The sequence below is a fragment of the Platalea leucorodia genome, assembly GCF_965183815.1.
Source record: "Platalea leucorodia genome assembly, chromosome: W".
NCBI classification, from domain to species: domain Eukaryota; kingdom Metazoa; phylum Chordata; class Aves; order Pelecaniformes; family Threskiornithidae; genus Platalea; species Platalea leucorodia.
Window position 1 is genome coordinate 4,997,075 of NC_138859.1, and position 25,846 is coordinate 5,022,920.

Here is a 25,846-nt window from a genome sequence, read left to right on the forward strand (position 1 = left end):
GGGAAACTGGGGCTGCCCTCCTCACCCCATTTGGCCAGGGGGATGTCACCCTGACAGTGGGCAAGGAGAGCAGCCAGAACATCCCCCTCTGCCAGGGAAGGAGATCCAGTGGGGGCATCGGAAGTTACACAACACTGCACCAAGCAGACAAGGCAGTGAGCTTAGCGGGGGCACACGCAAGCCCCCGGAGTGAATTCCATGATGTGGCAAACATCTCCTAAAGCCCCCTTGACACCCACCTGCATACGCAGGCAGGAGCCCACGTGTATACGCAGGCAGGAGCCCACGCACCGGCACATGCCTGCCTCTAAAGGAAAAGCCTTGCCAGAGCCAGTGCTGAATTAGTGAATTGCCTCATTCATTCACCCTCTCTGGAAGCTCTGCCTGTACATGCAAACATACACACAGGGAAGCATGTGCAACAGACACATATGCCCACCCCTACACCCTCCAGGAATCCCCCCCCCACTACCTTCTTCACCACTCGCTCTGAAATGCCATCTGTACCCACACATGTCCCTCCATGGGAACCCCACACTCTGCAGGTAGGAAACCCTGGATGGAGCCAATTTTGCATGCAACCCACTTCACGGCATGGTGGGGTGACCCCATACTTGCACCCACACTCCCTGGGGGAGAAAAGCCCCCCTGCCACTTTTTGGTCCTAAATCCAGAGATTCCCATGTGGGAGATGCCCCCTTAGCACTCATATAAGTGCTCCCAGCCACGTTTGCCCCTGCAGCTTAGAGGAGACCCTTCTACAGGGGATGCTGCTGTAGCAGAAACCCCTCACCGTGGCCAGTCAGGTCCCTCCATCCCCAAAAGCTTGAGCAGGACCTGGCAGGGGCCATGCAGGGCATAGCACATGCATGGCATAGGGGACATGCATGTGCATGGCATGCAATGTGTGAATGCCCAGTACCACATCCGCGTGGGATGTACATGGACAGAAACTTCCATCTCTAAGCCGGAAGGTCTGGCCTGGGGTTGTCACATGGCAAACACCCAGGACACACAGACTCACAGCACACACCTGTGTGCAACCCTGGGCAGATGCAACATATGCCCACACACATGTGCACACACCTGGCACACTCCACAGTGCATGGCTCTGCATTTGGGGGATCAGCGCACACAGGGCACACACAGCCATGGCCAGGCAGCAGCAGGGCAGAGCGATGCCTGCAGTCTGCCTGCCTGCTTGCTCCCTGGCATGGCCCTGCTCTGCCAGCACATCCTTATGTAACTGCAGCCAAGTGTGGGACAAGCCACCACACCAAGCAAGGAGATGGAGTGGATTTAGCTCATTTCTTTTCCTAGAATAACTTCTTTAAGCCCCATGAGGTGCCCGAGAAAACATCCCATCTCCACCCCCCTCCTGGCAGCCTCCCAGCAGCACCAAGCTGCTGTGCAGCAACAGCAGCCAGCAGTGCAAGTGCAGCATGGCACCCCAGCCAGGGCCCCTTTCCTGACCAGGCAGGTCATGGATCCTGGCATCCAGGATGGTCAGCAGCTGCAACTCCAGTCACAAGCATCACAACACATCCCCAGTCCTATTCTCCCTCCCTTTGTACCAAGAGGAAACACTGATGTACCTGCAGGCACCCTGGGACCTGCGGGATGGCCACCCAGCTCAGTTCCCCCCTCTAATCACTGCCACAGATGCATGCTGATGTCTATGTTGGACAGGGAGCATTTCTTGCTGCTGGGACTGCAGCTCAGAGAGCGGCGTCAGTGCTGGCATTGGCATGACCTAGGGATGAGGGCACCGGACAATGTGCCTCGAGGAAGCAAAAGCATTGGCACCTGCAGCCCAGAGCCTGCACCCTGTCCCCACCCATCCCCTTACTGGCTGCTCTTCCCATTTGACTTTGAATATTCTTATTTTTCTTTAACCTTATCTAGAATTTGAGACCAGACACAGAGGCTTGTATGTGCCCAGATCACTTTTCCCCCTTCACAAACACTGGTCATTCAATACTGCTCCAGCCTGAGTGATGCTTTAAAGACAACGGTTTGTCCAAGAAAGAGGAGCCCTGCCACTGTCACAGCATGCAGCAGCTCAGTCCCTCTCCCCAAGCCCAGCACATTGAATGCTCTGAGTTTTTGTTCCCCTCCAGCAGCAGCAATTTCTCCCTCCCACTCCCCACCCTCCTTCAGGCTGTACATTCAGTGCCACTGCCCTTATTGAATGCTGAAGCAAAGGGGTAAATTAGTTTGGGGCTGTATTTTCTTAAGCATTAATTCTTCTAGCCCTTTCTCATGCAGAGACACTGCTGCTCTCCTCATTTGCTCCCTAATTACATGGTGCTGCAACTTTCCCCTCTTTGCTCGCTCTCTTCCAACAAATTGGAGGATGACATTTGCCAGGTCTTTCACCTTAACCCACTGCCATCCCTAACCAAGCTCAGATGCATTTGCTTTGCAATGGTCCAGCCAGACACAACCAAGACAACCTCAGCTTTATCTTGGTGCCTTGCAGCAGCTCTGGGCACCACGTGACAGGCTGAATCCTCTCTGTCTAGCGCTGTGGGCAACAGGACATGACTTTGGGAATTAGAGCCCCAATGCTCCAGATGTGGTCCCACAGCTGGCCAGCTGTGCAGGGCCTCCAGACACCTTTGCATCCCCAGCACATCCTAACCCTGACAAACAATTAGCCCCTCCAGAGCCCCAAAGGGCTCACGGGGCTGCTGGAAAGCATTGGTGGGTGCTGGGGAATAGCCAAACCCCTACACTGTCCATTGGTCTGGGTTGAGAGGAGAGCTCGGGGCTCACTGCTTTCAGAGTGTCCTCTCAAGTCAGTGTTACAGAGGGGGCTGTGGCAAATGCAGATGCGAGCCAGAGTGCTGCCACCAGACCTGTATGATGCAGGTGATGAGTAGGAGCCTCATTTCATCCTGAGCGAGCACGAGAGGAGCAGGAGAGCAGGTCAGTGGATGCCTTCAAGGTCACCAAGGGGTAGGGCAATGCATCCAGCAAAAACCCATGCACAGAGCAGCCACCACAGACATCCCTGCCAGGCAGAACCAGAAGAAGGTGCCCAGATACCATGGCAATGGGCACCCAGGGAGACCAGATTAAACAGAAGGCTCCAAGGACACCATGGTGTGACAAATGCACTCCTCCTGTTTGAACTAACTTTGGTCCAGGCAGATGCTCAGCAAGTAGGCCTAACCAAAGTTAATCCTATTGTGTGAGGCTGTAAGCGAGAATCCAGCACCAAAACAAAAAAAAAAAAAAAACCAACCAGTTTGGCTGGAGACTGGGCTGATAAGCGGCCAAACCTGCGTGAACACAACAGAAAATCTGACTATGAATCGACTGCTTTACACTATAAATATCTGCAGCCATCAGGGTCCGTTGAGCTCTCCCTCCGTAGCAGCTGGCTGCACAGTGGTGATCTCCCCTTGAGTAGGGACGCCTCTCAAGGTTACCGCTCAAGGCTGAGAGATCCCTTACCTGACACCAGACATCAGTGGGTTGGTAAGTGACATTTTTTGCATGCATGTAACATTCAAGATACCTATAGCAAGCTTACATGATAATCTTTGTATTCCATACTAACTTTAAGTGGAGTAGAGTATTGACTGCCAATCCATTTGTACTTATTAAATATTTTACATACCCAAATTTGCTGCTTAGAACTCTAACTAACTACTAGATCACGTCTGAGCGATCTCTGACTTCTCCTGCAACACATGGAAACTCCAAGGACTGCCCTCTGGGCCAGAGACACATGAGAAAGCTGCTTGACTTGCACATGGTGACCCATAACACACTGTTGAGAACCACTGGCCACTTGATACACCCCCCCACCATCATGCCCCATCTCTCCCCACTCTTCCTCTGAGCAAGAAACAGGCACAGAGGAAAAGCATCCTTGCTCCAGCTAGGGCACCAGATCTCAGCTAGTCCCTGCCAGCATCCCCTCCCAGTTCAGCCTCAACACTGGCTGGTGTATCAGGCTCCTGATGAAAAGCTCCAGCCAGGCCTGTTCCCTGCCAGCCAGGGTTTCATGCTGGCAGCAGCCAGCAGTAACTTGGAGATCTGCAGAGCCACCACAGGACTGGCACAGTGCTATACAGCAGGGCCAAGGGCTGGCAAGCACAAAGTCCCACAAGAATGAGCTGAGACGGCCAGGGTCAGGCAGCCCCAAACATCTCTGCTGCTCAAACCCAACTCCACAGGCTGCAGAGGATGCCCTTCAGAAACACAGGTCAGCAAGTCACAGCTCTACCAGCTGCTGGCTCCTCTTTGCATGCTCTCCTGGACAAGCCCTAAGCATCACCCCAGCTCACAAAGACAAGACTGGGGCATCTCAGCATCTTCCAGTGCTCCAGAGGGGGTGCTGGGAAATCTCCCTCCCTTCTCTTCTCCTGTACAGGGGATCTTTATGGCTTTACCCACCCACCATCCATAATCCCCCTGGACCAAGGAGCTGGGATGCTCAGGAAGCAACAAAACCAGAGGGATTAGTAGTTATGGGCTATGGGTAGAGAGAGAAGCAACCTGGTACCACTACGGCACCAGTGGAGTCTTCTGTTCCCAGCATAAGATTGCTTGCATCCCTCTGAGCACCAAATGCCATCAGGCCAGGGCAGTCAAAGGGAAGGTGGTTTGGGATGCAATGAAGATGTAAGATCAGAATAAAGGCAAGCCAACCTGTTCTTTCAAAAAACTCTCCTTGCCAGACAACCCCCCGGGTCTTTTTTTTTTTTTTAAGATGTCATAGATTTAATAGCATCACAGAGATATTAAGCTTCCTACAGCAGTCAACTGGGTACCACTTTGTGTCCTGATGAACCCATTGGATCTTGCCATCATCAGTTCATTTAGCAAATTAAAGATTAGGTGTCAGGCAGATCTGCAAAAGGAAAAGCATCAAATGGACACACTCCCAACAGATGCAGCAGGGTTTGTCTCCAGCCCAGACACTATCCACCTCCAGCTGTAACCCTCAGGGCAAGCATCCCTGTGGGGAACACCCATTGATGCCCCCTGCCCTGAAAAGCAGGGACTTGGGATGTGCTTCAAGGCCAAAATTCCCCAAGTGACAGGGTGGCTGGAGAGACTAGAAGAGCTCAGTGCACTTGGCATCCAAATGCAAACTAGAAATAACTTGGAGAGCACCATCCCTAGGAGAAACTAACAAGTGCTACAGGACTCCTTTGCTGAGGAAAGCAGAGCAAAGGCTGGAAGCTGAAACAGAGCCAAGCCAAACTTCAGCACATCCTCCACATGCAGATGAGTCCCCATGGGTGACCAATGCTATTCGAGCTCCCCAGCACTGCTGGCCTCCCTTCCAGGAGGGTACATGAGGTCACAAACCAGGACACCATCAGGGAACCTGGGACAACTCACTGAGCTCCAGCATCTGCAAGCGGGGGTGGGGACACCACCTCTCCTCTTTCACCTGCTCAGACAAGGAGTTTGCAGAGACTGCTCCCACAAGAGGCTTTCCCAGCCTTGCTCTTCCCCCAAAAAGCATTGCTGCATCCTCCACACTGCCCTTTCCTTCCCACTCACTCTTGCCCTCAGGTTTTGGCTACTCCAGCAGAGTCTGAGCACAGGTGGGGGCAGGAGGGGACTGGAGAGGATCAAGTCCTCCCACACACTGCTGCCCACTGTCATGCAGAGCTGCTTGCATCTCCCCCGCACAAATGATGTGGGCAGCAGGAGAGCCCCAGCACGCTCATCCAAGGGGGTTTGCAAAGGTCACCCTGGGAGGAGGTCTCTGGTGAGGGCCACATGCCAGCATCAGCTGGAAACCATTTGAGGATAGACACAGGAATTAAAAAAAAAGAACACACCCAGCTGGCAGCACAGACACTGCCAGGAGAGGAAGCAGCAGGTTGAGACAAGGACACAGCTCATTATGCCACCCCCGCAGGTGCGGAGCACCAAGCAGAGCAGCCAGCTCAGCTACTGCCAACAGTCACACTAGCAGGGGGAGGCAGCAGCCAGCATCCTCAGCCTCAACAGGGGAGAAAAAAAAAAATCAAACACCATCATTAATTCTAATAGTGGCTTCCATCCCCTTCCTCCCACATGCCCTCAGGAAGCCTGGCATGCTCTGGTGAGACACAGTGCCACAAGGACATGGGAAATGCTGTTGGAACAAGCTCTTCCAGTGTTGTCACTGTCCTTGGAGGTTTTCAAGGCCAGCCTGGATAAAGCCACAAGCAGCCCCCTCTAAGCTCATGACTGACCCTACTTTGAGCATGAAGACTAGAGACCTCCTAGGGACCCTTTCCATCTGGATTATCCCATGCTCAGAGTAGGGCAGGCCTAAGCCCACTGCATGCTGGGGCTACCAACAAAGTCAGGATAACTGGGAGCTGGTGAGAGCCACTCTGGTTCAGTGGTTTCCTCAGGGGACATACCAGGAGCTGGATGAGCCCCAAGGAACAAGGTCCCCATGCCCTCAGGACAGGCTTGCCTGCACAGACAGCAGGAACTAAAACCCAGACCTGACCTGGAAGGCAACCCCCATCAGCATCTCCTTGGATATGCATCAACTCGGACCACAGCCAGGACAGCAGCAGGCAGGGAACAGGGCATTAATCCAACAAAAAAAAAAAACCAAAAAAAAACCAAAAAAACAAACCCTGGGCATGGATTTTTCTTGCAGCCCTTTCCTCATCCTGCAGCTCAGAGTGCTGGAAAAGGCAGGCAGCATCTCCAAGGATGGGAACAGGCAGGAAGGAGAGACAGCACCAAATGTGTGGGTGCTGCTCTCGTCATGGAAAACAGAGTACAAACCCTGCTGCTGCCAAGCCCAGTGTCCTCAGATGCATCTCCTGAGCTCACCCAGCCACAGTTGCTGGAGACTTCCCTGAGCGGCATTGAGCAGGGAAGTCTGAGCAGGATGGGGGGGAGCACTGCAGCAAGGAGCCAGTGCTCTCCTGCACACAGGATCACACCCTCACTCTTGCCCCATCTGCTCAGCCACAGGGAGATCCAGCTTGGAGGCGGTGGCAGCAGCAACTGGGGAAAGGTCTCCTTTGCAGCAGTATGGCAGAAAAGCAGCCCCACCGCTCCAGGCTGCGGTCCCCAACCTCCCCATCCTCTCTGGGATAGAGACCTACAGCCAAGGCCTTGGGAAGAGCTGAAGCTCCAGGAGAGCACATCGTGCCCACAACATGCTCCTCACTCCTATAACCTGAGTATTTCCCACACCAGAAGCACCATCACTGGGCTCACCAACCCTCAGTGGATTTTTCTTTTCAGGAATTTGCTTAATTGCCTTTTGATCCCAGACAAGTTTTTCACATCTTCTCACCATATCCCCACCCAAGGCCACAGGTTAATCAATGCTTCAAGAAATGTGCTCACACCCCGAGGTGCCACTGCCTCTTCCTGCACGTGATGCCCCACACACCCTTTACAGGAAGGGAGCTCAAGCAATCATTCCCTGCTCACATTCCCCCAGCCACACATGATTTTATTATCCCCATCATGCCTCCCTCAGTCATCTCTTCCCCCAGACAGAAGAGAGCCAGTTTATGTAATTGTTCCTTGTATGGAAACTGCTTTGTACCTTTAATTATTCCTGCCACCTCTCCCTGCACTTTCCCAGCATGTTTTTAAAAGGGTGCTGTATGTGCTGGCAGACAGGCTGTGAAGGAGGAGCAGTTTTGGTTAAGAACCCAGCCCAGGAAAGGATGGGGAGACCAATGCTGTGACCAAACCACAGGGGAAGGACAAGCCATGAACCCAGAAATTACTCCAAAATGCCTAAGAACCCAGCCCAGGAAAGGATGGGGAGACCAATGCTGTGACCAAACCACAGGGGAAGGACAAGCCATGAACCCAGAAATTACTCCAAAATGCCCCATTCAAACACCTCCTCCATAAGGGGAAGCATACAGAGGTTACAAAAGCACCCTCTAATCATGACAAACATGATATTAACAGCCTCAACCATTCACATCACCTCTCAGCTTCATCCATGAGCTACAGCACCCACAGGATCAGCCGCTTCCCCCCTTGGTCTCCAGGATAGGCCTGCAGGCAGGATGTTGTCCCAAGAGGGATCATTGCTCTGCATCAATGTGGTACCTTGATGGGGCAAGAAACAGCCTTGTTTCTCGAGACAGGCAGGTTTCTTAGGACAAGAGCAAGGACAATGGGTCCAGACAGCTCCACCAGCCAGGAGCCACCTCACTCCAGGTCTAACCCTGGCCAGAATGCCACAGAAATCAAGGGGGCAACTCACATGGCAAAAGCCCAAACACACTTCCCCCTCAGAAGGGTACACATGACAGGGCTTTACAGAGGATCAATGCTAGGAGCATGTTTAGCTCAGCTATGCGGCTTCCCTGCTAGCTGGTCACAGCTGCAGGCACTGCTGCTGCAGAGCTAGGTTGCAACAAGACAAACAGATCAGGAGTGGTTTTAAACACAGCCCCTAAGCCTTGCACAGGACCCAGGCTTCAGGAGGACCAATAGCTTTTTCCTGATGAAAAAGGATACCCCAAGGCAAGTCCCCACACCATTCCAGAGCTAAAACACCACAGCCAACACCAAGACAGGGAAGCCTCTGCTGCAGAAAAACCACAAGCCTCAGCACATCGGGTGTTTGTCCAGGTACAGCACTATCCCTAGGGACCAGACACTCACCCCATCAGACACCCTCAGACCACCCTACACAGTAACTGCATGAGGCTCACTCTTCTTCCCATTCCAGTCAGCCCCATGTGAAGCAGGATGCTGCCTTAGCACAGGCAGGGCTTTCAGGAAGTCCACACTATCCTCCAACCTCACCAGCACAGCCAGGCTGCAGGAGCACACCTTGCACTGGGGGAGGAAACAGCTCAAGTGCCTCCCTACCTCCCTGAAGGGCTTCACCCTCCAGCACAGCTGCTCCCAGCAAGCTTCTCTTCTGATTTTTCCACCCTGGGACAGGCCAGAAGCCTGCCAAGTGCTTCCCAGCCCCAAAATTGCAAGAAACGTGCTTCAGCATCACCCAAGCCCTGTCTGCAGCCAAGTGACCCCCAGAACAGCCAGTACCACACCAGGGAGCAGCACCAGGCTGCCAGGCCTTGCACAGGACTCTCCCCCAGCAGGCCCCAGGGCCTGCACACCCCAGCCTCAGAGCTGCCCCGGGTCTGGGTGCCCATGGCCTTCACACAACCTCAGGCACCACAGAGATGCTCCCGCAGACCTCACATACTGCCCCATGCAGGAGGGGGACATGCCCCCAGCCCACTCTGACTATCTGTAACCTACAAGGCCCCCACCGTACACAGAGGCAGCCGCGTGCCCACCGTGGCCTCAGTCCTGGCCCCACACACCCACCCCAGGCCCTACGGGAAAGAGTTTGACGCACAACAGCCCAGTAAGATCACAGCCTTCCAGAAAATTCCCTGGGCGATCCTGCCGCTATAAACAGCCAGCTCGGCGCGGCGGGGCGGACGTCCGACCAATGAGAGCGCCCTGGGGGGGCGGTACCGGCTTGAACTTCCCAATGGGCAGTTGGCGGTAGGGAGGCGGGGTGATCCAATGAGCGCGGCGCGACGACGGGCACCCTCCCGGCCCAAGGGGGTGGGGCTCGCGCGGGCGGGACTCCCCTGACGTAGCGGCCGGGGGGCGGGGGCGGGGACGGGGACGGGGTTGGTTCAGCTCAGCTCAGCTCAGCTCAGCTCAGCGAGCGCGCGGCGCCCTGGGACACCGCAAGCGGTGAGTGCCGGGGGCAGCGGCGGCTCTGCCCTACTGCGCTGCCCCACACCGCCGCCACGCAGCCTGTCGCCGGCACTGGCGTCCCGGTGGGGACGGGGTCTCGGCCCCTCCGCCCCCTGCGGTGATAGCGTGTCCCAGTGGGGCTGGGAGGGTCAGTCCCTCTGCCTTACGGGGTGACAGGGTGTCCCTATGGGGCTGAGAAGGGAAGTTAGTCCCTCTGCACCCGTGGGGTGACAGGGTGTCCCGATGGGGGTGTTAAACCTCTGCCTTATGGAGTGACGGGGTGTCCCTATGGGGCTGGGGGGGGGTCTGCCCATGAGGTGACAGGGTTTCGCTGTGGGGCTGGGAAGGGGAGGTTAGCTCCTCTGCCCCTTCGTGGGTGGGGAACGGAGACTAGCCCCGTTGCCCCTATGGGGCTGAAGGCAGGGGTTGGCGCCTCTGCCCCCGTGGGGTGACAGGGTTTCCTGGTGGGGCTGAGGGGCAGGGTTAACTGCTCTGCCCTACCTAGTGACAGGGCGTCCCCGTGGGTCTGAAGGGGGTGGGAGGAAGGGGTTAATCCCCCTGCCCCATAACAGTAACAGTGCATCCAAGTGGGGCTGGGAGGAAGGTGTTAAACCTCCCCCTCCATGGGGCTATAGTACACCCCTGTACATGGGGCTGGAGAGGATGGTGAGGTGAGGGTTAACCCCTCTCCCCCCTCCCGCTTTGGAGGAAGTAATGTGCCCTGTTGGAGCTGTGTGGTGTGGACAGGAAGGGGTTGAACACACCACCCCTCCCCCCCGTTGGAGGTACCAGTGTATCCCAGTGGGGCTGAACCGGGTGATGAGGAAATGGGTAAACCCCCCCGCCCAGGTAACAGTAATGGGGTCGGAGAGGCCAGCAGGGAGGGGGTTAACCCCTGTCCCCAGTCGAGGTGCCAGTGTCCCCCAGGAGGGCTGGAGGCGGAGAGGAAAGGGTTAACCCGGTTTCCCCTTGGGGCCGACAGTGCGGTCCCAGTGGGGCTGGAGGGGTGGCCCCAGGCAGGGGCCAGCACCCCAGTGGGGCTGGAACCGGGACGCGGGGGGGGGGGGGGGGGGGGAGGGTGTGAACCCCTCCCCCAGGAAGGTAACAGTTTCTCACTGAGCCCCTAAATGGGGCATCGTGGGGGGGGGTATGGGGGGGACTTGACCCCATCCCCACACCAGTGTGAGCACCCCAGTGGGGCTGGAAGTGGGGGGACCCTATATGGGGAGACATTGAGTGGGGATTGACCCCATCCCCACGCAGGCTGGCAGTGGGGGCCGTGCCGGCAGAGGCAGTGAGGGGAGGATTAACCCGGTCCCCACGCAGGTGTCGGCACCCCAGTGGGGCTGTCGGTGGGGAGGGGGAGGCAGGCGGTGCGTGTGGGGGCCCGGGGAGGGGATGATTCATTGCGGGTAGTCATGACATTGCTGCCTGGTTCCCTGCGGCTGCCAGCCGGCACGGGCACGGGTGGTTCTGCCTGCCCTGGTGTGCCGAGATCCCCTCCGGCTCCCTGACCAAACCTGGGATACACTGCCATGCCAGCCATCCTGCTCTTCTGGAGCCGCGCCGAGAGGTACGCACCCACCCTGGCTTGCCGACCCTGATGCTCGGCACTTGGCGAGCCACCGGACCCCAACCCCTGGGGACACGGCAGGTTGGGGGCTGTCGCCTGCCTGGCATTTTGCTTGCTGAGGGTGAGATGCAGGAGCCACCCGGTGATGTCCTGGCCATGGCTGCCAGAGGATGCTCTCTGTGGCCCTCGAGTTACGGTGATGGATGGAGGGGGATGCAGTGGCATTGGATTTCCTTGGCACACCTGAAGGTGACTTCTCAGAAGTAGGTTTTGCGCTGACGGGCAGGGAGGAGGCACCATCCTGGTGCCCCGCCGTGGCAGGGGGAGAGCTACGAGCCTGCAGCCGGCAGGCAGCTCCAGTCGCTGGGTGGGAGCACTGCGGTCAGACCCCTTCTTCCGGGGAATCGGTGCTGGTACCTGGGGAGGGGGACACAGGGAGCCCCGCACATCCAAAGGGGAAAGACGGGGAGGTGCAAATTGGTTGACACAACTTTTTCTGCCTGGTGCATCACTGCCGCCCTACTTTTCTTCCTCCCCGATTTGCCTTGTGGGTGCACAACCCTGGGTGTGAGCAAGTCATTTCTGGGGACCCCAGGGGCTCCTCGCTCTTGCTACTTGGCAGCGGCGGGGGCTGCACGGGGTACATGATGGTAATGGGGCAGCTGGGGACCAGGTGCCTTGCTGCAGCAGGGAGGATGCTGGAACTGATGGCAGAAATGTCTTAATCCATCGGCTTAGTGAGCCTGCTGGGCCTCACCACCCCAGAAAGCAACAAGAAATCAATTAGAAGGAAAATTACAGCTCAGCAAGTGATTCCATTGAAGGGTCCCCCTCCCGCGCGTGGCGGGAAGGGAGGGCCAGGCACCACTGGGAAGCGCACAAAGGATGGCATCTCCCCACACCCCATTGATGCCTGCTTGTCCGAAGCCGTTACACCAGCTGCAGCCACTGGGCTGGCGAGGAGTTGCCTTTTCAGTGTGCTGGAGGAACCAGAGGGGGAGGCTCGCCACAAGAGCATTGCTTGGCAGCAGCAGCAGCATCCTTGGCAGGAGCCGGCACCTTCCTCTCCTCTGCCCCCCTGCCACCCTTCGGTGCCTCCCAGCTGGGCATGCAGCACCTGCCAGTGCCTCCGGACAACCGTGATGTTTAAAATAAAACTAGAGCCTTTAAAAATGACGGCTTGGACTCTGAATGTGTTCATAAAGTTTCGGTAAGTGGGTTTCCGCTTCTTGCCCTTGTGCCCTCATTACCAAGGAGCAACATGCAATGGCCCGAGGTGCCGATTGGTGCCCATCTCCAGTGCATGGCATCCCGTGGTGATCTTGCACCCCAAGATGGAAAAAAATCTCCCCAGTGCCGCTGCCTGTGTGGGTTTGTTCCCTTACGTGACTGCCGAGCGGAGGGATTATGTCAAATGATCGCTATTCAGCTGACGCGCTCATCCAGAGATTGCACAGGCTGATGTCATGTGTGGGGCTGGAACAAAGATTTAATTTTTTATTTAATTCTTGTGGTTGCAAAAGGAGGATGGAGGCTGGGCTGTCTCAGCAAGGCTGGCCGCAGCTGGGGGATGCTTGTGGTTTTCTCCACAGCTGGGCAGCCACAGTTTGTCCTAAGGCATCCCAGTTAGGAGGGTGAATGCAGAAATCACTTGCCTGCCTGAAACCCGCCCTGCAGCACCTTTCCCACCGCTCCTGAGGGGGTTAAATGGGAAGGCAGGAGAGGATGACTGAGCAGAAGGGGGAGAGGAGGGTAGTGGTAGCAAGGGGAAGATGATCCCCGGGAGGTGGGAGGGATGGAAGGAGGCTCTTCTGGGACACAGTCATGTTTTACCACCGCACATGTGAGTGTTTCCTCTGGAGCATGCCTTAACCCACTGGGTCACCCGCCAGCATCTGGTCCTCACCAGCATGGTAAACTGCAGCACGGGGCTGTGTTTTGGCAGAGAAATTCCCCCTTCCCTGAGCCCAGCTGGACAAAGGGCTCCCTGGCTGGGAGAGCATCCCCCAGCAGGCATCCCTGCCCCAGCCAAAGACCCCTTGATGGTCAAGACTGGAGATCTTGAGGGGGGTGACAGTGTTTTACTGGGGCGAGACATACTTTTGTGGGAAGTGCCATGGCATTTCAGATGAGCAGTGTGGTCCCGGTGGTGCCATCAGATTGGGCTGCATGGGGTTGGAGCCAGGTGCTGTGATCCCTGGGGGGGAAAACTGAAGGTTTGTGACCTCTGCGTCTCTTGAGCCGGGATGCAGTGGGGTTGTCTTCAGCACTGCCTTGCTTGCTCTTGCTGCAGGAGGGTTGGCATCATCCAGACAGGGGTCAAATCCTGGTCCAAGTCCTGGTCCTGGTCGCAGGGACCCCCTGCCCCACACCGGAGGCTGCTGCGGGGTAGGGAGGCGCTGGGGTGACCTTTGGCGGGGGGATCGGCAGGTTACTTCTCAGACACACACACACATACCCCCCCCGTCACTCATCCTGGGGTCTCCTGCAACCCCACAGGGAGGGCAGATGGGGAGGTGGAGGCGGGCAGGGCATAGAGCATTCCCTAGTGCCTGTGTGGGCTGGGTGATGATGGCAGCTCTGTGCACAGGAGCTGGCAGGCTCCTGCCGGGAAGCTGGTATGGAAATGTGCTGGCATTCAGGAGCTGGCAGGCTCCTGCCGGGAAGCTGGTATGGAAATGTGCTGGCATTCAGGAGCTGCCACGGGGGATGCTGTCAGATGCTCTTTACGCCCCCAGGGACCTTCTCCTGTCTCTTATGTGCCCCCCCCGGGCTGCCTCGCATGTCCGCAGGTGCCCCCATCCTTGCTATGTCCTTCAGAGGTCCCTGCACCCGTCAGCCCTTCTGCGTTGGGTGCCTTAGCCCTCCTCCCCACCTACAGCAAAGTACCTGCTCTGCAGCTGGGGCAAGAAAGAGCAAAAGTTGGTGGTTCAGATCGAGGGGGCCAATTTCCAAGCCCCCGTAGCAGCTACCCAGCTGTAGAGGGGTTATTGCCAAAGGCATGACCCAAGGCAAGCCTTGGATGCCAGGGGCTCAGTGCAGCACTGTGGATGTGCACCCCCGTGGATGTGCACCCCCGGGGGTGCCCAGCCACCCTCATCTGAGCTGCTGTGTTGGGGGGGGGTGTCTACCAGGAGCTTATGGATAGTGTAAGGATGGGGGGGGACATCTGGTAACTTGTATGATGGTGAAGGAAAGAGCCAAGGCTCACACCTGATGCAGAAATCCATCTGCTGGAGGGGCTCAACTGGCTGGGGCTGCCCAGGGTTGTTTGGAGCAAGGATGGGGTGAGAGGATGAAACCTGGACCATAGCGGGGAGTGGGACGTGAGCACGAGGACTTAGCAGAGGGCAGCCGGTCTGCTGGGGGTAGCACCTGGAGAAGAGCAGGGCCAGGAGTGAGCACCGAGCTGCGCTGCGTAAGGCAGGGCATGGCAGGCCAGGTTTGGAAGGGATGGGAGTTTGCCATCAGAAAACCGAAGGGCAAGAAGCAGCGAGAAGCGTCGTTGGAGGAGCGTGGGGCTTGCTCAGCCTCTGCTCGGAGGAGCTGCTTTCCTGTCTCCTCCAGCTGCTCTCTGGGTTTCTGTGACCCCACTGGTGTTTGCTGTTCCAGCGGCATGCCTAGGGGATGAATTAATCACCCATCCTTTTCCTCCCTTGGCTTACAGCCACCGGGTTTTCCATGCCTTAGTATAGGCATGGCCCTGGCTTCGGCCCCTGTGTGATGGACAGACCGAGCCCCGGGAGCCAGTCACCTGTGCCAACCTCCGAGCCTCATGCCAGGCTACGGTGCTTCACTGCCTCTTCTCCTGCTTCATATTTCTGGCTTACTGCAAGATGTAGTTGAAGGCTCTCAGGGAGTGCAAGTCAGGCTAGAAAATGTTTTTTTTTTTTTAAAAACAAACAAACAAACAAACAAAAAGCCTCCCACCGTCACAAGATGTTTCTGTCTAATGGCTTCGTTCTCTCTTCACTAAATACAAATTATGGCTCTGACACACCGGAGGTGCTTATCTCCAGCTGAATGCCAATTGCTTTCAGGAACAAAATGTTTGAAGTTCCTTTAAGGTGAAGGTCCCTGCCACCGCTTTCAGCCTCCAAAAACCTGCTGTCATCACCCCACCTCGAGTCCCAGGTGCCAGGCTGGGAGAGAGCCAGGGGGTGGGCTGGCGGCTACATTTAGACACGTCTCAGCCCTCCTGGCTCAGCAGGGGGAGGACTGCACAGGGACATGGTTCCGGCCTGACGTTAGCGGTGGCGTGGTCTGTATAATAATGCCGTGCCCCGGCTCAGGCTCTCCCTCTCCCCGTCAGCCTCAGAGATGAGTCTCCCCGTCCCCACTGTGAGGCTCAGAGAGGTAAAACCGGAGCCGGGGCTCGTCCTGGCACCGGGGCACTGACCTCTGGTGGAAAGCGTGGACTTGAGCCGGCTCTGGTGCTGTTGGCTGGTGGGACGTGGGGAGCAGCAGCTCTGTGATAAGCGTGCACCAGTCCGATCTCTGGCTGCCCGAGTGGGATATTCGCCTTACAAAGAGCTGTCTTTCTGCTTTCAGGAATAAGTATTCAGTTCCCAGCAGCATTGCCATCATGGGGAAGGACTATTACAAGATTTTGGGCATCCAGTCCAGTGCCAATGAGGATGAAATCAAGAAAGCCTACCGGAAAATGGCCCTGAAGTATCACCCTGATAAGAATAAAGACCCCAACGCCGAGGAGAAGTTCAAGGAGATCGCGGAGGCTTATGATGTCCTGAGTGACCCCAAGAAACGAGCCATTTATGACCAGTATGGGGAGGAAGGTAAGGGGACGAGCACTGCCACTTGAAGGCAGGGGTGCTTGGTCCAAATAGGCTTTTATAGGTGAGGGAGTGTTTTCACACCCTCAGCACGGCCGGAGTTGTCCTTGTGATTCATGCCTTCCTCCAAAATGGGGCTGATAGCCGCAGAATCGGGGATTCTGCCGATGCCAGAAATCGCCTCTCAACCCACTCCTCCCCGGGCTGCTCTATTTTTCCAACCCACCACCCTGATTTCCAGGATGGCCAGGCTCTCCCTGCCCTCTGCCCCAAAGCCTAGCAGCTGGCTGAGATATTGGAAGGAACTCACCTCCTGGGTCATACCTAGGGTAATTCGTAACAACCTTTTAATTAACCTAAATTTCCCAGTGGAGAAGTATTGCTTTTGCCTGCATTTCCCCCTGCGTTTAGGCGCTGGTTCTGCTGTCCTCCCCGGTACAGGCTGGCCTACAGGATTCAAAGCTTTTCCCAATTTAAGTAATAGGTCCTTGTTTTGAAACCAAGCGGCTGCTGTTGTCTGGGGGTTGGCACAGAGGAGGAGAGCCGCTCCACTGCAGGCGGCCTTATTAGTCGAAGATGGAAGAGCGCAACCCCATTCGAGGAGAGCACCGAATAGCATCTGCATTAATCAGCCCAGGGCTTGGGTGCTTAAAAGAGCAGGAGGTCTGGCAGGAACAGGTTGCTGGGTGGAAGATGCAGCCCTTCTTGTGGGGCCAGCAGGCAGGTGCATCCCCTAACGAGCCACCAGCAGAATTAACTAGTGGTGGATTAATTCTTGACCCATTAGTTATGTCAGGGCTATGATGGATGCACCTGAGCCATGTGATTTTCTGCGGTGTAAAACGAGAAGAGGTTGTCTCAAGTGGGAAACTAGCCTTTCCCTGGAGGTGCTACCGAAATCGGATCCTGCTTGGGCTGGCATCATGGGATTAAAGGTGAAACCTCCTGGCTGTACAGTCTGTTAGGGATGGGGGCTCACCAAGGATTTGGTGAAATCGCCAAAGGCAGCTAAAATAAGAGCGAGTTAAGGAAGGAGGAGAGCATCCCCCTCCTCGCAGCGGGATGGGGAGTACTGGCAAAACCAAACTCCATTGGCGTTTTGGGGAACTGACACTGGTCACACACAGAAATGAGATGAAAGATGTGAAAACGTTTTGTGGCTGGAGAGAGGGGGACGGAGATGCCACTGAGCTGGCTGGACACGTCACAGGACAGGGACTGCCGTCTACCTCCCAGGCAGTGATTTCCAGACCAGTCATGGTCCATGGCCCCACACACCTTTCATTTCCCATCAGATGCCTTTTTTTTGGAGCAGTATGGCCTGGGGATCAGCATTTCGAGGGGCTTCTGGGTCCCACATGCTGGGATGGGCGAGGTGAAGTGAAAGGTCCCCCACCCCAGGACAGAAACTTAATCAATCAGAAAAGATCCCCAAACTTGCCCGCTCTGTGCTTGTCCCCCTCCTGTCTCCCACTGCAGGGGGCTGGCATGAGGGACAGCCTGTCAGAAATAGCCCTTCACTGTCACCGGCGTGCCCTGAAAATGGTCCTTGAGCTAGGCTTGGCTTAACCCTTCCTGGGCCCTCCTGGTCAAAAATAGCCTTGCAGAGCATGTGTGACCTCTTTGGAGGCCACTTGTTGCATGCCTTGGCTGCTTGCGACTTGGGGGGGGTGTGTGTGCAGTGACATAAGGCCCTACCAGAGGTCTGGCAGGGGAGTTTCCCACGGGAATGGTTGCCAAAAGATCCAAACCTTGAACTTACCTGACATTTTATGCAGTCTGTAAACAGAGAGCTGTATCCCTCCTGCTGTGTGCTGACCTGGAGGTCTGCTGACCTCCACCTGTTCTGCCACCAAGAGTCATGGTTGCTCACTGAGCTCAAAGCCTTTTCTCACGTGCTGGATGTGATGCTCCTGGACCACGGCCATCAGTGCAGCCCAAAAGACAGAGCTATTTGGACAGAAGGGAGCCTGCCCATGGGGAAAAAATGGAGATGGGCTGGTCAGGAAATGTTTTAAATGAAAAGACCGTGAATTAGGTGGAGAGAACCAAGCAAGTGCTCAGTCAGGGTAGTGGGGACAAATCCTGAATGGCTTTTGAACTTGCTGGGTATAGGAGCAGGACTGTGTGTCATGGATTGGGGTGGTGCCTTCCTGGCCCACAGTCTCTGCAGGTGACTGGGCTGGAGGGGGCGACCTGCACCCCCAGGAGCTGCTGGAAGACCATGCTCCCACGTGGAAAGTATGGTCCCAGCATGGCGTCCACCTGCAGGGAGCGTTAATGTCTCATCTTCCCCCTTCTCTTCCAGGTCTCAAAACTGGAGGTGGCTCTTCAGGTGGCTCAGGGAACACTTTCCACTACACCTTCCATGGAGACCCCCATGCCACCTTTGCGTCCTTCTTTGGAGGCTCCAACCCTTTTGATATCTTCTTCACTAGCAGCCGCTCCCGGGTGTTCAATGGCTTTGACCAGGAAGATATGGATATCGATGATGATGATGATCCTTTCAGTGCCTTCAGCCGGTTTGGCTTCAATGGCATTAATGGGGTTCACCGGCGGCACCAGGAGTCCCTGCACATGCGGAGAAAGGTCCAAGACCCACCCGTCATCCATGAGCTCAATGTGTCCCTGGAAGAGATCTACCACGGCTCCACCAAGAGGATGAAGATCACCCGCAGAAGGCTCAATGCTGATGGCCGGACCATGCGGACTGAGGACAAGATCCTAAACATTGTCATCAAACGGGGTTGGAAGGAGGGAACCAAAATCACATTCCCCAAAGAAGGGGATGCCACCCCAGACAACATCCCTGCTGACATCATCTTCATCCTCAAGGACAAGCCTCACTCACACTTCAAGAGGGACGGGACGAACGTGGTCTACACGGCAAACATCAGTCTTAAAGAGGTGGGTATTGGTGGGAAATCCAATTGGATTGGTGAAAATTGGATTGGTGGGAAATCCAATTGTTGGGAGGTAGCGCTGGGTCATGGCACGTGGAGCCAAGAAGGGAGTCAGTCCTTGTCCTGCACTGATGAAGAAAGACCAGGTAGGTCGTGAGAGACACGAGCAAAGATCTCTGCAGAGAGGAGCCACAGAGACCAACTTGTGCTTGGTTTTGGAGATGCTCAACCTCTGTGCTGGGCATAGGACATGGGTGCTGTGGTCCTTGCTGAATGTGCCTTGCTTCTTGAGCCAATACAGGTGGTATTTACCCATTTTCTCCCTTCCCCATATGTCTTGTCCTTCTATTTTTAGTGTATTCACATGTGGAAGTGAGCCCAGATCCTCTGTATGAACAAGGGAAACCCCAGGTTTTCTGGCATGAGTCTGGTCCCTGCTTGTTCTCGTAGACGAGCCTGCTGTGGCTTAGGTACCGTCTAGGATAGCGCCAAATTCCTCTCCCCACAGACAGAGAGCAGGCTCACGTGGAGAAAGGTGGTACCTTGCCCTCACTGAGCAATGCTTTAGCCAAAACCAGCTGTTTTCTTTGGTTCTGGCTTCCCTAGATAAAGAACCAAATAAAATATTCAGGCAGTGAGCAAAACCCAACACATCTAGGCTGTCAGTCCTGGAGGTCACAGTGGGGCTGGATGCATCAGAGCCAGCAAGCTGCGCAAAGGTGGGAGAGGAAGGGGAGATTACCCAAGTACAAGATGCCATTCACTGCTGCTGCTGTATAACTACCTTTTAATAAATCCCAGCTGGCAGCTGCATTTAACATTGACGTTTTTGGCAGCTGCCATTTGCCATTCCTTTCAGACTGTAGATGCTTGTCTGTCTTCTTAATGAGCTGATTTTTTTTTTTTTTAAGACAGATTTATGTTCTCAAACACATTTAATAGAAGTAAGCTCAATGGGCCAGACCTGGGGTAGGGAAACATGAGCTCATTAGTGTGCCAGCGAGTTGGGAGAGCTTTGTGATGGCTCTGCGTCCCAGCTGGGGCTGTGACCGAGTGTACTGGGGGCAAGGGGCAGCCACGTGGGTCAGGCAGATCTGGGTGCTCCTGGAGCAAACGCATCTCAAGTTAACCTGCAGACTCAGGAGTTGAACTTCCTTGATGGTGCAAAGTGCAGAGGTTTATTCCTGTGGTGGCTGGATCCCCTGGCCACTTCAGAAATACTCAGGAGAGGCTGCCTTATTTATGGAGTCATGCATGCCATATCTCAGATATTTCCTTCTGTGCATTCCCCCATCTGTAAAATTAACCCCAAGCTGTCTGTGCTGATGTCCAGACCGTTAGCCCAGGTTTGTGCACTGCTCAGGCTGGAGGGACTCTTTCCCGGAGTTGCCCTTTGAGCAGCAAGCAGAGAAACCAGCTCTGGCCCCGTGCGCTATTGCACCAGAAGTGCTGGTGCTGGGCCCAGGGAAGCACCGGCTCTGCCGTGCTGAGTGGTTCTCCAGCCGCCTCACACCCACAGGGTGCCTGTGATCTCCATCCAGCTGCCCGTGAGCAAGGCATGCGTGCTGGCATTTGGTTTGCACGATGCAGTCACAAAGAGAGACTGGTGCAAATTGCTAGTCTGGCCAAATTTCTTGTCTCTTTGAGCTGGACTGTCTGGTCTCTGTTCTCCCCCACTGCAAACCCAACGTGCTGGGCATCCTCAGGGAGCTGCTGGCCTGGCTGCCATCACCAGCCTGCTGCTTGCCAGGGCAGGGTGATACTTTGCTGCTTTTATCTTCCATGAGAAGAAGTAGCTTAAGTGTTCTGGAGCATGAGCAGATGCCAGGAGCTCCCTGGCTCCATATGCCACCATCTCGGTATGTGATGGAGCACCTCGCGGTACAACTTCTTCATCACCTGAGCCTATGGCTGTAGCCTTGGGGGCTCTCCTTGCACCCTTCCTCCTTGTGAGTCTGCCTTTTTTAGCCTGGGCTAAAAAGTCTTTTCCACTGCCACAAGAGCAGCACAGTGCGGTACCAGCAGGCAAAGCTGGCAGGCAGTGGGTGCTGTGACCTGACTCATGGCCATGCTGGAGACCCCTTGCCAGCATCTTGCTGCCATGGGGAGCAACACACCCAGTGCTCGGGCTGGGGGCAGTCAGGAGAGCATCCTCCTCCTCCTCCTCCATCCCACAGACCCCTCCGCAGAGCAACCCGGGGAGGCAATACCCTCCCAGTGTTCGCATCCTGGCCCTGCTGGGTGCCATGTCCCCCCAGCCAAGGTGGCACAGGGTGGTTGCTGCCTGGTGGGCACCGCTGCCCAGCTGCTGCAGAAGCCAGAGGTGTAAGAGGGCTTCCCCAGAGACTCGTGGCCTGCGGGGAAGTGTCCCTTCCTAAAATTACAGGTGCATGTCGCAGTGGGAGGTCGAGAGAGGGAGGAGTGACACTGCTCTGCCAGCAGCTGCCTCTCCTGGGAGGCAGATTTTCAGGCAGCACTGCCAGCAGGGGCTTGCGCCTGCCCAGCTGCCTGCCTAGCGCCTGCCCTTGGCACTTTGCATCCTTTACCTGGCATCACCTTCCTCGAAGCATCCACATGTCAGTGCCCGGCTGAGATGCAACCGGTGGTGATATTTCCCCCTCCCCCGGCTCTGCTGCAAGTGGAGGAGAATCTGATGCTGACCTAGATAAAGCTCAGCTCTCACAGTGCAGTGCAGAGCTCAGCTATCAAACCCATGGTGATTTAATACCTAGGGATAAACTGAGCCTCTTTCTAGGATGCAGGGAAGCTCCTGTGGTTACTGGTGTTACTTCAGCAACCAGTTTCCCAAATGCCAATGAAGTTGGGCAAGAAGAATGAAAAACAGGAACATATGGCAGAGGAGCGATCACCTCTGGTTCTTGCGTCTTGGCTTTAGGAAGGAAACATTAAGATCCCATCTGCCTTCGCTGTTACCACCCACTCCTGCTCGCATCCTTCTGCTTGCCCTGTCCATGTGCTCCCATAGGGAGTTTCCAGTCTCCTTCCCATTTTATGGCTGGAGATGTCCTTTCCCTGGCACACATGGACCCGTGCAGTCCTCCATGGTGCATGATGGTGGGCACCAACAAACAGGAGGGCTCCAGCATCCTTGGGTGAGTGCAGGGCAGAAATGCATTGACATGGGGAGATCGTCCTTCGCTTCCCCCCCAACCTGCTGGAGATCCAGCCAAGCACCCGCTGCTCGCATGGAGCTGGCAATGGGCATCCTCCTGCAGCCAGAAAAGCTCTTCCCAGGAGGAGACCCTGTGAAAGGAGATGGCCCCAGCTCTCCTGTTCTCTGCTCATCAGAGCCCAAGAGCTGGCTCTGGCACGGGTCCCACTGCAATCGCTCTGGTGCAAAGCCCTGGCTCAGCTGCAGAAGCTGCAACCATAGGCCCTGAGCCAGTGGCCAGCATAAGAAAAAGAGGTGTTTTTCCTGGTGCTTGTTGCTGCTCTGCCACCAGAGGCTTTTTTTGGGGAGGGGGATGCAGAACATCCCCCCATCTACCCCAGAAACAGCAAATTGCATCCTCCTCCCCTTCCTTTGCCGGGTGTTTGGTGGAGGGGGAGAACAGGACGGCTGGGACCCCCAGGACCCAGCTTGGAGGGCCGAGCACTTTGCATGCCAGGCAGGGATGAGCCTGTGCCAGCCCCCTGCCTGGGAAGCTTGAGGCTGTACCCCTGGCAACCCCCCCCCCCCCCCCCCCCCCCCGCCCCGAAGCATTGCTTTGCAGTCCTCTCCCTCAGCCTTTCTCCCTTGCCAAAAGCCTGGAGATGATCCTGCCCACATGTACGCCAGAGCTGTCTGACTTATTTAAGGACACAAGGATTTTCTTGCTGCATTCCTGCATCACGTGGCTTGCCAATGCAGGCCGGCTTGCGGCTGCCACGGCACCCACCGCCCTGGCTGCTGCTGGGGGCTGGGGTACAATGGGGTGACACCCATGAAACTGGTTCTTGGCTTTGCAATGGGGACCAGCAGTGGGGACCAGCCCCTCGGGGACCTCGGCTTCCAGGAAAGCTCAGTGTTGTGCCACGGCCGCACCGCTGTCCCGCGCCGGCATAACCTTTTGGGGGTTGTTTGGTGGGGGGCACACGGGACGCGGGCTGTGCTATAGATAACCCCCAGCGCTGGGCAGAGCTGCCGGGCTCCAGAGGGTAACAGCTGATGAACTGTGGCAGCATCCTATGATCTCAGGAAAGGGTGAGGCTAAATTTAGCCTGTCCTGTTGCTGCGAGTGGCTGGGCGCTTGCTGGTGATGCCTCCTGGGGAGCCCAGGAGATGGGAAAGGGGGTCCTTCCCCCCATGAAGCTGGGGCACCCCTCTCCTGGGGCACCCCTCGCCTGCATGGCTCCTGCAGCACAGTTTGGCCAGCACCAGTACAGACCTGGATTTGCACTGGTGAGCATCAACCACACTGCTCATGGGTGATGCAAAGATTGGTGTTCTCTGAACCCCCTTGCTTTCTAACTTTCCTCACCGAGGTGGGAAGCTAGGTGCGGCTGGGTAAGGAAACCGATGTAATGAAACTCAATAACAACAGTGTTATTAAGCAGGCATTTTATTGCAGCGCTGGGCAGCGCTGGGCAGCACTGGGGATTCTCCACCATGAGTGCTCCACCGATTTGGTAGACTTTCAGAGATTATATACTATAAAATCCTACATATTCACAGGATTTCTGAGAAATCATTTACATAAACATGAGATTTCCTGGAACTTATTAACATATGCAAATGTCCGATCCACATGCGCAGTTGTCTCCCGTGGTGGTCTTCAGGTGGTCTTTGGGGGTCTTCAGATGAAGGCTCGCAGTCTCCTTCACTGTGCTCGCTGATTGACCCTTGCTTCTGCGCAAACTCAGTCCTAGGATCACCTAAACGGTGTCCTTCAAGGCTGTTGTTATCATTCTTTTGTGACCTCCTGTCTTCCGTGCATTTGTTCTCCCAAGGCCCAGTTGTCTGAGATGGGATTATCCCGGAGCCCCCTTATCTTACAGCCATTCTAACTACTCCCTAAATCACAAAGGCCTTTCTTTTGTTTAGTTAAGTGACTAAGATATTTAAATATCCTCCTTGCCCCTAGGCTTTAATCCTTTCAGGAGGCATCTTGATGCAGTGGCTTTGTCTATCTTGGCTTTAACCCTTTCATGGGCATCATCCAAACAGAGCTGGCTGGTTTAACCCGGGGAGCAGCCGGTGGGGGAACAGGGTGTGGCGAAATGGCTGGCGGGGATGCTTTTGGGTGGCAGCCCCGTCTGACAGTGTGCCCCCCCCCCCCCCCCCCTTCTCCCCACAGGCCTTATGTGGCTGCACCGTGAACATTCCCACCATCGATGGGCGGGTGATCCCGCTTCCCTGCAATGACATCATCAAGCCAGGGACAGTGAAGAGACTGCGTGGGGAGGGGCTGCCCTTCCCCAAGGCCCCCAGCCAGCGAGGAGACCTGATCGTGGAGTTCAAAATCCGCTTCCCAGACAGAATAGCTCCCCAGACGAGACAGATCCTCAAGCAGCACCTCCCATGCTCCTAGAGCCCGGGGACTCTCCTCCAAGCAGCAATACTCCAAATGCATGTGCTGCAGCATCTGGCCTGCTAGCGCACTTCCAAATGCAACCCCAAACCCCACACGCCACTTTCCCAAAATTCCCATCCAACCCCCCCCCCCCCCCCCCCCCCCCCCAATCCCTCTTGGCCCGTTTTCTACTCCAGCGGCTGGGAGGCTCCTGCCCTGCCCATCATGGCTCTCCTGGCTGCCAAACTTTTTATTTTTCCCCAGAGGTCCAGCTTTTCTGCCTTGCACAAGCAAGCAGCATGGGCCCTTTGCCCGGGGAGGTGCATCACATTCTGGATTTTCATGTCACCTGCTTTTCAGGCCACTTTTCCCACGAGAGGCTGAACTTGTCAGGGTTCAGTGCAGTGTAAATAGAACTTGGCAGGATCTCACATCCCCACTGTTAGTTTTCTCTTCCCCTCTTTGATACTTGCTGCTGTTAGGGGTCCCAGCTGTACTGTGGTGCCAAGGAGACATAGGGCAGAGGGATCACTCCTGCCTGCGGTGGCCCCCCCAGAGCCGGACTGTTTCTAACCTGGGACCACAGTACCTAGTCCAACCACAGGCTGCTCTCCTGTGCCAAGCCTACAACTGAGCCTTAGCTGTGCCAACCAATGGAGTGCAGAGCACTTGGGGATGGTCCAGTTCAGCCTCCTGCACCTGACCAGGGCTGGGGCCGTCCCTGGTGCCTATGGGCAGCTGGGGAGCACCTGCCTGCACCTGCTGCTTGCAGAGCCCCATCCAGCAGGAGGAGGGGGGGGAAAGCCCAAGGTGGAGCTTTCTTGTTTTAATGTGTTGAGTTTGCATTGCTGTTTGTTGTGTAGTGTTTTTTTGTTTTTTTTTTTTTTTTTTTAATACACATATATAGAGAGCTCGTTAGATAAACTCCATAAGGGTTTCTCTCTGCCTGTTTTGGGGTTCCTAGAGTGGGGTGCCATGTGTGTATGTGTGCGCGCGCATATGTACGTACCACAAGCCTGGGTGCAAAAGCAGAGCCAAGCATGAGCAGAGCTGTGGTTTTCACTAACATTTACAGTCAACCTTCGGGATTTTACTAGGAAGAGACATGCACGTGTATATATTTTTCTACAGGGACAATTCATTCAGGAGGTATTTCTGGGTGTTAGGGTGGAGCTGGGAGGTGCATGAGGCAAGCTGGCTTTGTTTTTAAATGCTGTATTTTTTTAAAACCTTTGGATTTCCATCAGGAGACATTTTATTGTTCTTACCTTTCTTGGCCCACTCTGCCTCATGCCAGTTTTTTCCCCCAGGAAGGGCTCCTACAGCGTGGGAGGCGCATTTGACCTGGCTTTGTACAGCTCCTCTTCCACTACTGCA

The 25,846-nt window shown here is 55.6% G+C and overlaps 1 protein-coding gene across 2 annotated transcripts; it reads left to right on the plus strand.

The window, feature by feature from the left end:
• Positions 1–11,222: 11,222 nt before the first annotated feature.
• On the plus strand, positions 11,223–24,487 carry LOC309601489 (dnaJ homolog subfamily B member 5-like; the record flags this gene model as incomplete). Of its 2 annotated transcripts, none has more annotated exons than XM_082334515.1 (4): positions 11,223–11,260; positions 15,812–16,056; positions 18,362–18,960; positions 24,254–24,487. In XM_082334515.1, 4 exons carry the CDS (start codon positions 11,223–11,225, stop codon positions 24,485–24,487), a joined length of 1,116 nt encoding a protein of 371 aa, XP_082190641.1. The 2 variants fall into 2 exon arrangements, with proteins under 2 accessions (XP_082190641.1, XP_082190640.1); XM_082334514.1 differs by lacking the exon at positions 11,223–11,260 and adding an exon at positions 12,403–12,470.
• Positions 24,488–25,846: the final 1,359 nt, after the last annotated feature.